The sequence below is a fragment of the Nicotiana attenuata genome, unplaced genomic scaffold (assembly GCF_001879085.1).
Source record: "Nicotiana attenuata strain UT unplaced genomic scaffold, NIATTr2, whole genome shotgun sequence".
Classification (NCBI taxonomy): Eukaryota; Viridiplantae; Streptophyta; class Magnoliopsida; order Solanales; family Solanaceae; genus Nicotiana; species Nicotiana attenuata.
Window position 1 is genome coordinate 30,959 of NW_017675773.1, and position 13,127 is coordinate 44,085.

The 13,127-nt window shown below is 39.0% G+C and overlaps 1 protein-coding gene across 1 annotated transcript; it reads right to left on the minus strand.

Annotated features, from left to right (window-relative positions):
- Positions 1-438: 438 nt before the first annotated feature.
- LOC109220431 lies at positions 439-960 on the minus strand. The gene is made up of 2 exons (XM_019384904.1): positions 912-960; positions 439-800 (listed from the first exon to the last, which is right to left on the minus strand). Exons 1-2 carry the CDS (start codon positions 958-960, stop codon positions 439-441), a joined length of 411 nt encoding a protein of 136 aa, XP_019240449.1.
- Positions 961-13,127: the final 12,167 nt, after the last annotated feature.

A 13,127-nucleotide genomic window follows, 5' to 3' on the forward strand; every position in this document is an offset into this window, starting at 1 on the left:
AGTTCCCTTGTTCCTTTTTTTTTAAATTTTATTAATGTAACTTTTCTGGGAGCGTGCCAGGTCTAGTGCAATTCCCTGTACTTCACTGTTTTGTGAAGTTGGTACCATTGTTAGCGTGCCAACATTCGTGCAATGTGCTAGACTTGGCACGCTCAGCCGCATATTTTTTATCTTTTCTTTTTGAGCGATGCTTCCTTGCACATTTTTTATATACCTGCAACACTTGCAAACATGTCATACACCCCAAAAATCAAAATCAAAATCAAAAAAAAAAGAAAAAAGAATGAAATCACAAACTTTGGGTGGCCTCCCAACAAGAGCTTAATTTAACGTCGCGGCATGACGATTTTCAAAAAGACCATGAGTTGCCTCCCAGGAAGCGCCTGATTTAACGTCGCGGCACGACACAGGCTTTTAGGATTACACTTTGCTCACATATTAGGGATCTTCCAAGTACATCACATCTTTATCCCCTTTTTCTTCAATCATTCCAAGGTAGTGTTTTAACCTTCGGCCATTCACTTTAAACTTATTCGTTCCATCTTCAGGCTCAATTTCTACTGCTCCACTGGAGAATACTTGCACAACTATAAATGGTCCTGACCATCTAGATTTTAGCTTACCCGGAAACAATCTTAATCTTGAGTTGTATAACAACACTAGATCTCCGGATTTGAAATTCTGATGTACAATGTGCTTATCATGCATCATCTTCATCTTTTCTTTGTATAATCTTGCACTCTCAAATGCTTGGAACCGGAATTCCTCGAGTTCATGCAACTCTGTAACTTTGCTTGTGCCTGCAGTTTTCATATCCAAATTCAACTTCCGCAGTGCCCATAAGGCTTTATGCTCAAGCTCCACCGGAAGATGGCATGCTTTTCCAAACACCAACTTGTATGGTGACATACCAATTGGAGTTTTAAATGTTGTACGGTACGCCCATAATGCATCATCCATCTTCTTCGCCCAATCAGTCCTTATCGCATTCACTGTCTTGGTTAGGACACTTTTGATTTCCCAATTTGACACTTCAACTTAGGGGTGGTCACCTTATGGCGAACTCCATACTTTTCCAACAACCGTGCGAATGCTCTATTGCAAAAATGGGTTCCACCATCACTGAATATAGCTCTCGGGGTGCCACAACGTGTGAAGATGTTTTTCTTTAGAAAGCCTGTCACCCCTTTGCATCAATGGTTGGGAGAGCCACAGCTTCAACCCATTTGGAGACATAGTCAACTGCAACCAGTATGCATTTGTTACCATACGAGCTGACGAATGGCCCCATAAAGTCAATCCCCCACATTTCGAATACCTCCACCTCTTGAATAGTAGTTATCGGCATCTCGTGACGTCGAGATATGTTGCCTGTCCTTTGGCACTCGTCACAACTTTTCACCCAAGCATGGGCATCCTTGAACAGAGTTGGCCAATACAAACCCGATTCCAACACCTTAGCTGCTGTCAGAATCCCTCCAAAGTGTCCACCATATGGTGAAGCATGGAAAGCCTGCAAAACAGAGGGTTGATCTTTCTCGGGGATACACCTCCGGATCATGTTATCTACACATATTTTAAAAAGTAGAGGTTCATCCCAGTAATAAAACCGACAATCGCGAAAGAACTTTTTCTTTTGAATTGAAGAGAGTTCTTAAGGTACAATGCGGCTTGCTAAATAATTAGCAATACCAGCATACCATGGTGTCTCCTCCATTGTCACTGTTAGTAACTGTTCATCCGGGAATGTCTCTGTTATATCTTCAACCTCTACCTTCTTTTCAGCTCCTTCCAACCTTGAGAGGTGGTCTGCTACCTGGTTCTCTGTCCCTTTTCTGTCACGGATCTCCAGATCGAATTCTTGTAGCAAAAGAACCCAGCGGATCAAGCGTGGCTTTGACTCCTTCTTTGCTATCAAGTACCTAATTGCTGCATGGTCAGTATAAACAATAACTTTTGAACCAATCAAGTACGACCTGAATTTGTCGAATGCAAAAACTACAACCAACATCTCCTTTTCCGTCATGGTGTAATTGAGTTGTGCACAGCTTAACGTTCTGCTTGCATAATAAATTGGGTGCATCAGCTTATTCTTTTGCTGCTCAAGACTGCTCCTATAGCATAGTCACTTGCGTCGCACATGAGCTCGAACGGTTGCTCCCAGTTGGGTGCAACAATGATGGGTGCAGTCACCAATCTCTTTTTCAGCTCCTCAAATGCTAACCTGCAATCATTAGAAAACACAAAGGGCTGATCCTTTTCAAGGAGTTTACATAAGGGGTTAGCAATCTTAAAGAAATCTTTTACGAATCACCTGTAGAACCCGGCGTGCCCAAGGATACATCTCACTACCTTGACCGAAGTGGGCGGTGGTAACCTCTCAATCACCTCAACCTTAGCTTGTTCAACCTCAATTCCTTTGCTGGACATTCGATGCCCCAAGACTATCCCTTTTAGTACCATAAAATGGCACTTCTCCCAATCCAGCACTAAATTTGTCTCCATACATCTTCTGAGCACTCTTCTTATTGTGAAGACAGGCCTCGAATGAATCCCCCACCATGGAGAAATCATCCATAAATACCTCCATAATGTCCTCCATAATGGCACGGAAAACAATTCTGCTAAATAACAAAGGCATGCAACAGCCCCCCATACTATGGGGCCAATCTGGCCAAGACACACGTTGAAATAACGGTAAAATTCAAGGATTACTGGATCAATAGAAGGTTTTAACCCTAAAGTGAAGGGGTAGGTATAGACAAAAGAAAAACCAACATGGTAGGAAGTAATTCTCTGGTTGGCACCAGGAACTAAAACTAGAAATTCTTGTTTCCAGTAACACTCTCTTCGAACAAGGGAAAGAAGACCGGTAGTAATCAAACTCGGGTAAAGGTCAGCAAGATTGAGGGAGGCCATGGAAGAAACTTGGTTTCTTATGGTTTCACGATCAGTTACAAAACAAAATTCTTGAGGAACAATCTCTGCAACTGTGGATTCGCGCACAGGAACAGTTGAGCCTCTATTTCTAGAAGAAGAGCTAGGGCTCAAAGGAGCCCTAGGCCTAGAGGAAGATGGCTTAGTAGCATTACTCTAAGAAGAGGAACCAAGGTTGGATATTGAACCAAGACTACGAAGCCTACCACCCCTCCTACTTCTAGTGGGAGCATTATAAGGAACAAACTCGTCAACAATCAAAACCTTACGGGGATCTGGGGAAGACATGTTCAAAAAAATACAGAAGAAAGACGCAGAAAAATGTAAAGCAAGAAGAAGGTGATGGATATGGAAGAGGAAAGACTCCAATAAATCAAAAAAGAATGGAGTATTTATAAGGAGATACGACCATTGTTAAAGTTGGTCATTATGACGCGTCATAATGGAACGTCACTTTGTGACTGATGCGGTCCCAAAAAAACTCTAAAAAGCACTGTGAAACTACAGAACCAATCGTTAGAAGCTACGTAGAATGGGCATTAAATAGATATGATGTACGTCGCATCGGCTCTGAAGAAGACATGATTATATTCGAAAAATAGCGGCAGAGAATTCCCGTCATAAAAGCTTTCCTGTCACGACCCAAACCGATGGGCCGCGATGGGCACCCGGTACCTTACTCAACCGAGTACCAACGTAAAGTATCTTTCTTATTACATCATCATATACACGTGATATACGGACCTAATAGGCCAACATAATCATTTATAAACTCAAAACATAGGCTGACAAGGCCATACAATCTTTCACGTACACGACATATGTCTACAAGCCTCTAAGAGTACATAAATGTCATAAAGGTCGGGACAGAGTCCCGCCATACCAAACAATACACGTCTAAATCATACTAACCAAACAAGCAACTCCGAAGCAAATGGCGCGCACCAACATCTTCCGCTGAGCTGATAGCCTACTTGGAGGGCTCTCGACCTATTTATCGGGACCTGCGGGCATGAAATGCAGCGACTCCAGGCAAAAGGAACGTCCGTAGGAAAAAATGTACCGAGTATATAAGGCAATATACTGAAAGCTGAAACTGAACTGATAATATAATAATTGAAAGTAACTGGAAGTCAAAGATAATCTGAAGATATGCTTACCTGCTGATACTGACTCAACTCTCTCAATATAGTAAGTAAAATTGATGTCCCGCTCTATAAGGCTCGGTATATATATATATATATATATAAAAAACTGCTCTGTCGTAGTAGGCTCGCTCATAGGCGCTCGGCCATACTAGGCTCTGTATCTCGACCAACTAGGCCCGCTCATAGGCGCCCGGCCACAGTATGCTCGGTATATAACTTACCATCTGATCAGAGGTTGCCCAATAGGGGCCTGCCCATTGATTATATCTCGATGGTAATGAAAATAATTTAATACTGCATATATACTCTCTGCTCTCTTGATTGGAATAAGAAAATACTTAATTGAATATGAAGTCCCAGTAAGGAGAATATTGTAACTTACAAAACTGGAAAAATATACGCAATTTACGAGACTAGCAAAATATACGTAAATTCTGGGATATGAAATTTTCTGTATGCCTCGTTATCAAACTTGTGTAATTACGAGATCATGCAAAATAAAAGAAGAACTTAACCTTAACATACCTGTTTCTTGAATTATTTGAAAGAATCTGCTTCTGCTAAATATGAACGAAATTACATTTGAATTCCTTGATGAATTTGTTCTGCTTTGAACGTTTTTAAACTAAAGACTGGATTTTAACTTTAAGCTTGTTCCAACGTTTTTTGAAGCTTCTGTTTCCAAGTTCTTGATTTCAAACCAAGAAAGATGGATATTACTTTACTTTAGGATAGTAAAGTTTTTGGTTCCCTTGAAGTCTTGAAAAGAAAAACGTTTCTGGTTCTTTAAGTTTTGAAAGAATTTCCTTTGATTCATATTGAATCTTAGCAGATAAAGATATCTTGGTTAGTCATCATTCTCATAGGTGACATCTTGCATAAGTGACTTCTTAGTCACATTTTTGACTTGGTGGCTTTTTGCCACGTGTGGGGTGGGGGTGGGGTGGGGGTTTAATTTATTAATTTTTATTCACTTATTAGTTAATTGGGTAATATTCTATTACCCGGTAATTAATCAATTACCCGCATAATTTAAGAATTACCATAAATTACTTAAAATTCTATTTATTTTTAAAATACTTCATATATACTTTATATATTGTACTACCGTGGTCATATGGTACCTTGCATGGTACTAGTTCATAATTATCGGGTATTTTAGCTCGGGCCGTATTTTATCCCAATATGCCAAACTTGGACAAAAATTCATTTTCTTTGACTTGCTCCCCCCTTTCACCTTCATGAATCTACTAATCGTTTGTGAAATAACATAATCCTTATAATCTCCAAATAATCTATTCTTTGGACTGATGTTAATTACCTTACGACAAATTTAACGTACAATACTTCAGGGTGCTACGTGGTCATAACTTAATACTGTAGAGCATAACATCGACGTAATACTGCGGGGTGTAACATTATTCCCCCCTTTGAAATATTTGTCCTCGAATGATGACTGGTGCACTTATCATTTCATAACTTATATCTTTCGAATACTTTAGAACTTCCCTTGCCATCTAGGCGACTATTCTGTGAATGAGTCCAAAGTCTAGGGTATTACCCCCTTAGGCCTCCTTCTCACACCACAACTTGTAGTTGGAATCCTTCCAATCTCGTAACTGTTTCTACCTTTCATCATGCAGCCTGTACAATTTTGACCTTGTAAATGTGCCCAATCTCTAGGCTTCATATGTAGAGCTTGATAAGATGTCCCTTTGGGCATCTATGAGTATACGGAAGTTCTTCGCTCGGTACTTTGTTGAATTCACGAATATTTATATCATCGCGTAACTCCGTTTAGCCATCCGTATGAATTTACTACCATAACTCTTACTTTAATTTATTGTTGCGGAGGTCTGCTACCAAATCCCAGCTTACTCTCATTGCTTATTCCATATGTATAAATTTAAATCCTTTAATGCTCCCTCGTCACTGCTCATCTTTAGAATCATAGCCTAATCTCATCTCATACTTTCTGACTTTTGTTCATCTATTGTTGATTCACCTCAATATTGATCTACGATATACCAGTGATAACTCGAAACTCCTTACATAATAATTTTGCCCCTAGTGCTTATGTCACATCAAGGAATATTCGAGGTGATTCCCATAATCGTATTTCATAGTGTCTCAATGTGATTCACCTTATGGGGGTATCTTAAATTCGTGCCGCCAACAAAATCTTTTCTCCTTCTCTTCTCTTTTTTTTTCCAAATCATTATTCAAACGAAGGCCCAAATGTCATCCTTTATCTGTCACAATTATTCCCTCATTTTACTACCAGGTCAGCATTTTATTCCTTCTAAATTCTATTAATCTTAGACCCCTTTGAGTTTATTCAGGCTATACTAAACTTTCAATAACTTAGAGAAACCATTATCTCTCTTGTTTTCATGGACTTAATCCTGAGAACTTATCCATTTCTCGTCACCTTTTCACTTGCCTTTCCTCATCCTTACTCATGTTTCGTTAAAACTTTGTCGCTCTACCATACTTTAGCTTGCGACCTATACATATCCATTTATACTACTCGCAACTTTCCTTTAACTTGCTTGCACTATAGATTTCCTTATGTTATACTGGAACGTCAAGCGAGACATCACATTGTCTCCAACTTTTCTCTACTCTCTTAATTAGATCTCTCAGTACTTAGAAACTATAGGCTGGAAGACATGCCGCCGACGATGCCACTATCATTCCCGGTTATTGGATCCCCATACTTATAGCCTTCTATCCGAAGTATGGACTATTCACGATCTTCTGCCTTTGAGTATCTCGTACGTTGTTCACCTTTACCTTACTTACCTTAAAATCTCGCATCATATCTTCTATCTCTTCCCGGACCTCCCTTCCACCTAGGTGTAATTCACGTCCATAACTTGAAGCTCTATTATAATACTCGCACCTCTGGTACATACACAATCCAGTGGGAGCTTCGAACTGACTTCTTATGAGGCTGGTACTTCTTCTCACTAGCTTCCTTGTAGAGCCATTATAGATTATGGTTGTTGTGTTATATCTCTTGAACATCTGATATTGAGAGTGATTCTGTCATGTTCTCAAGCACAACTTCTATAATTTTTCTAGGTCCAATAATCAGACTCCTGATTTACTTGGGTGATGTAATTCTTTAGTTTCCTCTTCCTTCTGATCAGCCTTTACGTAGGCTTAAGCTATCTTCCGATCTGTGGCTCATGGTATCAGTTATTACCTTAGCCTTTCATGGGCATTATGGAATATCCATGACACAATCTTCTAACAATTCAATCCTTTGTCTATGCCCTGGGCTCAATTATTTCTTTTAACTTATACCGAAGTCTTCTATGGCTGTATGATTGTCAAAAAATATGCTGCCTGGATAATGCTCCAAAATCTTGAGTGTATCCATAATGTACTAACTCTGGATCATTGATCGAATAATTCTTTCGTTCCATCTTAGCTTTCCTTTAACGTAAGCTATTCCTTTTCCTGGTCTTTATGCCCTCTTGTTGCGTCCATACTTAGCTTATCTTAGTGCCCTCACTTGCCGGAGTTTTCATACAACTCATATGATCTTTTAATTCTTACTTCCCGTTCATTAGTCACGGTAGGTGCCATTTTCCTTTGGAATGCTTACAATGTTGTTGCGAGATTATTGTTACACGACCATTTTCTCTTTAGGTCATTGTGCTTAGGTTGAAGCCTTCTTTCTTATCTCCTAATCTAGGTTTTCGTTGTAGTACTTAGGGAGAACCCTTGACTCTCATAAAGATGTGATCTTATTACGGACCTTTTTGATGTCCTTACTTGCCTATAATCATCCGTAGTTGCTTACTTCCATGCCCTTGTGCTTGTATGGTTGCTTCTGAACTGATATTTTGACTGCCTTCCCGGTGGCACTTTCTTTTATCCCCGTAACACTCATACGGTACCTTTAACTACCCCGACTCTTGTTTGAATATATCTCAAGTATTATAATGATATTCTTAGAGGCTGAATTCTCCATGTTGGGTTCTACTATGTTTATCTTACACGATCTGATGACTCGTCTGTAACCTCCTGTTTAGCCATAACTGGATCTTCCTGAACAATTACTAACTACTCGTTGGCCCATTCTCATATCATATTCCTCGTAATCTTTCTTGGGTTATTTCCTTTGTCTTAACTTACGTCTTGCACTGGCTCCTTATTTATTAATAACAGCTCGGGCAAGAACCTTTACTTCCTCTCGTTGACGTCGTGCTTGCACAATATTCTTGAATCGTAGCGTATCGGTAAGATTTGGTAAGTGTCATCTCATTCCTCTTTCATTTATTGCATTCTTCCTTTACCATTCCATAGTCACTAGAACCACTTAATTCTGACTTAATGTCACATAACTCCATATTCCCCCTTTTAGGGGTGTACTAAGAGCTGAAGCCACGAGGATCTACCTATAGATGTTTTACCTCTTCATCTTTGGCGTCGTTTCTCAACGTCAATGATCCTTACTCGCCTTGCTGCAATCCTTCTGTACCAAGGATGACAAATTCCCTTACTCGTGAGGGTGACACTTAATGTAATTCGTACATACAGCCCCTTAAGCTTAACTTTGCTAACATTGCTTGCTTTAGGGAAGCGTCTTCCTGAATGACCATTCTCCGAATTTCTCATGAATCTTCTTCTGTTGTCCGTCCTATTATCGCCGAAATGCGATCTGAAATTCTCATGATGCTGACTATTATCAAATTATCAAATCACTCAGTCCCTAATTCATATTTAGTTAATCTGATTCACCAGTCCATATTAATTCCTATTACTCTGGGGTCTAACTTTTCCTCTTGGTAATCGCTCTAGAGTTGCGAACTTATTTCTCGAAATGAGGATATGACTTTATGGTCTATATTCTTTTATTGTCTCAAGGCCTGTCATGTTTTGTCTTTCCCTTCACTTGACTGTAAACTCTGTAATACTGTCATCATTTTTTTGACCTACCGTTATCATCCGTGTATCATATCTTACTCATAATGCTTCATTAACTCTCTTCTTATCTCCTGCTAATTATCTATGTCTACTGCTTTACTCTAAAAACTCGAACAAAACATTTTTTTGCTTTTGGCTCCCCTTGCTCCATCCCTTGGCTCTTTCAATTGCCTAACATTCTTTCTTTACTGGGGGCGGGAGCCACACTAAGGTAATATTTATTCCTTCAAGGCTTCCAGTGCTCATATCTAGCTTTAATATTTTAGGGTGCACCATCTAGGTGTCTCACGAGGAGATCTACTAGCACACTTGCAATATCTTTCGGAAATGTCAACTAACACAAATAATTCATTCCCATTTTGGTTTACTCTAACCCTAGCCAGGTCCTGATGTTCCGTCCTTTTCTTAAACTACACATGTTAGCCCCCATAGGGCATAACTGAGATGGGTACGGCCAATTGTACATACCTTTGTTAATGTTGAGGGTAACTCTTAATACTTATATTTTTCTGCCGGAACTGTAATACGGATAATCTTCATTAACTGGGCGCCTCGTACCCTTCTTCACCTTGCTTCTTTTACTTCTTAAAAGCATTGTCTTTCACCATAAAGGTAGATAAATATTCTTGCCTTAAGGTTTCTTATCAAGAGGCTTACGCCTTTCAGTACACCAATGATTTGCTAAAGACCTAACATTTACTTATCATAAGCAAGATGAAAAATCGAGTTCCTCTAAATCAACAATTTCACAGCTATATCTCTTATCGATCGTTTTTCTGAATGCAGGCATCGTTTTATTACGAATAGAAGTTCGGGACTTGAATTCTTATAAGTGAGCTCTACCACACGATCTAGAGTAAGAAGAAAGAGTGATAGTCCTAAATGCCCTGTAGCCTCCTGCTTATAAATGTGGTGCACGACACACTCATAAACAAGACTCTACTAGACACGGCTTGTAGACTCCCTAGGACAAAACTCCTCTGATACCACTTTTGTCACGACCCAAACTGATGGTCCGCGACGGGCACCCGGTACATTACTCAACCGAGTACCAACGTAACGTATCTTTCTTATTACATCATCATATACACGTGGCATACGGCCCTAATAGGCCAACATAATCATTTATAAACGCAAAACAAAGGCCGACAAGTCCATAAAATCTTTCACGTACACGACATATGTCTACAAGCCTCTAAGAGTACATAAATGTCATAAAGGTCGGGACAGAGTAACATCATACCAAACAATACACGTCTAAATCATACTAACCAAACAAGTAACTCCGAAGCAAATGGAGCGCACCAACATCTTCCGTTGAGCTGATAGACTACTTGGAGGGCTCTCGACCTGTCTATCGGGACCTGCGGGCATGAAACGCAGCGTCCCCAGGCAAAAGGGACGTCAGTGCGAAAAAATGTACCGAGTATATAAGGCGATATACTGAAAGCTAAAACTGAACTGATAATGTAATAACTGAAAGTAGCTGGAAGTCAAAGATAATCTGAAGATATGTTTACCTGCCGATACTGACTCAACTCTCTTAATATAGTAAGTAAAATTATTGTCCGACCCTATAAGTCTCCGTATATACATATAACTGCTCTGCCGTAGTAGGCTTGCTCATAGGCGCTCGGCCATACTAGGCTCTGTATCTCGACCAACTAGGCTCGCTCATAGACGCTCGGCCACAGTATGCTCGGTATATAACTTACCATCTTATCAGAGGTTGCCCAATAGGGGCCTGCCCATCGATTATAGCTCGATGGTAATGAAAATAATTTACTACTGCATATATAAACTCTCTGCTCTCTTGACTGGAATAAGAAAATACTTAATTGAATATGAAGTCCCGGTAAGGAGAATATTGTAACTTACAAAACTGGAAAAATATACGCAATTTACGAGACTAGCAAAATATACGTAAATTCCGGGATATGAAATTTTCTTTATGCCTCGTTATCAAACTTGTGTAATTACGAAATCATGCAAAATAAAAGAAGAACTTAGCCTTAACATACCTGTTTCTTGAATTATTTAAACAAATCTGATTCTGCGAAATATGAACGAAATTACACTTGAATTCCTTGACGAATTTGTTCTGCTTTGAACGTCTTTGAACTAAAGAATAGATTTAAACTTTAAGCTTGTTCCAACGTTTTCTGAAGCTTCTGTTTCCAAGTTCTTGATTTCAAACCAAGAAAGATGGATATTACTTTACTTTAGGATAGTAAAGTTTTTGGTTCCCTTGAAGTCTTGAAAGGAAAAGGTTTCTGGTTCTTTAAGTTTTGAAAGAATTTCCTTTGATTCATATTGAATCTTAGCAGATAAAAATATCTTGGTTAGTCATCATTCTCATAGGTGACATCTTGCATAAGTAACTTCTTAGTCATATTTTTGACTTGGTGGCTTTTTGCCACGTGCGGGGGTTAATTTATTAATTTTTATCCACTTATTAGTTAACTAGGTAATATTCTGTTATTCGGTAATTAATCAATTACCCGCATAATTTAAGAATTACCATAAATTACTTAAAATTCTTTTTATTTTTAAAATACTTCATATATACTTTATATATTATACTACCGTGGTTAAATGGTACCTTGCATGGTACTAGTTCATAATTATCGGATATTTTAGCTCGGCCCGTATTTTATCCCAATATGCCAAACTTGGACAAAAATTCATTTTCTTTGACTTGCTCCCCCCTTTCACCTTCATGAATCTACTAATCGCTTGTGAAATAGCATAATCCTTATAATCTTCAAATAATCTTTTACTTGTATTGATGTCAATTACCTTACGACAAATTTAACGTACAATACTTCAGGGTGCAACATCGTCGTAACTTAATACTGTAGAGCATAACATCGACGTAATACAGCGGGGCGTAACATTTTCACTTCCCGAATATTCAGTAGAGAACGTTCAGAAAGTGGGGGAACTATCTGTATTGGTGAAAAAAGGCATTACACGTGGAAAGTTAGTATGCTGACGAAGCACGACGCGTGGAACAGTGATATAGCGACAAGTGGCATTCTCGATTAATAGAATTATTTGAGAGAGAAAGGCACGGGAGAAACACCCATGAGATAGTACAGAGAAGAGAACCGGACCTAACAGTTGCCAAAGAAGAGGCGAGGACAGAATGAATAAGGATTAAAAGAAGGGAAGATACATGAATCGGAAGTAAATAAGGAAGGGGAATCGGAATAGTTATAGGGCATTTATAGCAATAAATACGCCAGTTACAGCTATATGTGGTAATGGGCAATCAATACAATTAATGCCCGTTATAAACCCAAATTATGTGAGAAAACCATTATGATTGTACACTCCTATGTAAGGTTACTGAATCTTATTAGTAAGAACAGATTCCAAGTACTATTGAAATATATTCTTTATTTCTCTGCTTCATCGAAGTTCTCAGCCTTCATTTTATAAATTGACCATCAATTTATTCCTTATTTCTTTTAATAAATTTCCTCTACCATTCTTATTATTTTTCTTAAATATCATTGTGAAAGTGAAGTAAAACCTGATTATCAGTAGCCCGTTTTCTTCTAAATTTAGACTTTGACCGAGAAATCTTTTTTTGGTTAAACAATACCCTCGACTAAAGAAAAGATGAAACGAAGTAGTCTCGACGTTCTCCTGGCGCTCTCCCCCTTTAAGAAGTATGTAAAAAGGCTCACGTTTTTTGGCTTCCTATAAACCCCTCCTAGGTTGTGGCAATAAGTAATAACAAAAGCAAATTATTAAGAAAATCGAAGCGAAAGATAGCAGACAAGCAGTAGGTGGTAATAGCATTTTAAGAATAAAAGAAACCATATTAACACTAATGCTACAGTCTGAGAAGGAAAAAGGAAAACGCTCGACTACCTGCTAAGCTTCTACCTTAATTCTCAACATTCACAGCCTCCTATCAAGGGTTACGTCTTAGGTAAGCTTCAGTTGTGCATGTCCTGCCTAACCACCTCTCCCCAATACTTCTTTGGCTTATATCTACCTCTCCTAATACCCACCAAGGTCAACCTCTCACACCTCCTAATTGGGTCATATGTGCTTCTCCTCTTCATATTCCCGAACTATTTCAGCCTC

What these genes read in the sequence shown, in the direction of transcription:
- LOC109220431 (XM_019384904.1), bottom strand. Translation starts at nt 960, where the DNA reads ATGGATGATGCATTATGGGCGTACCGTACAACATTTAAAACTCCAATT. An exon ending in AACATTTAAAACTCCAATTG is followed by an intron (nt 801 to 911) that starts GTATGTCACCAT and finishes TGAAAACTGCAG; the next exon opens with GCACAAGCAAAGTTACAGAG.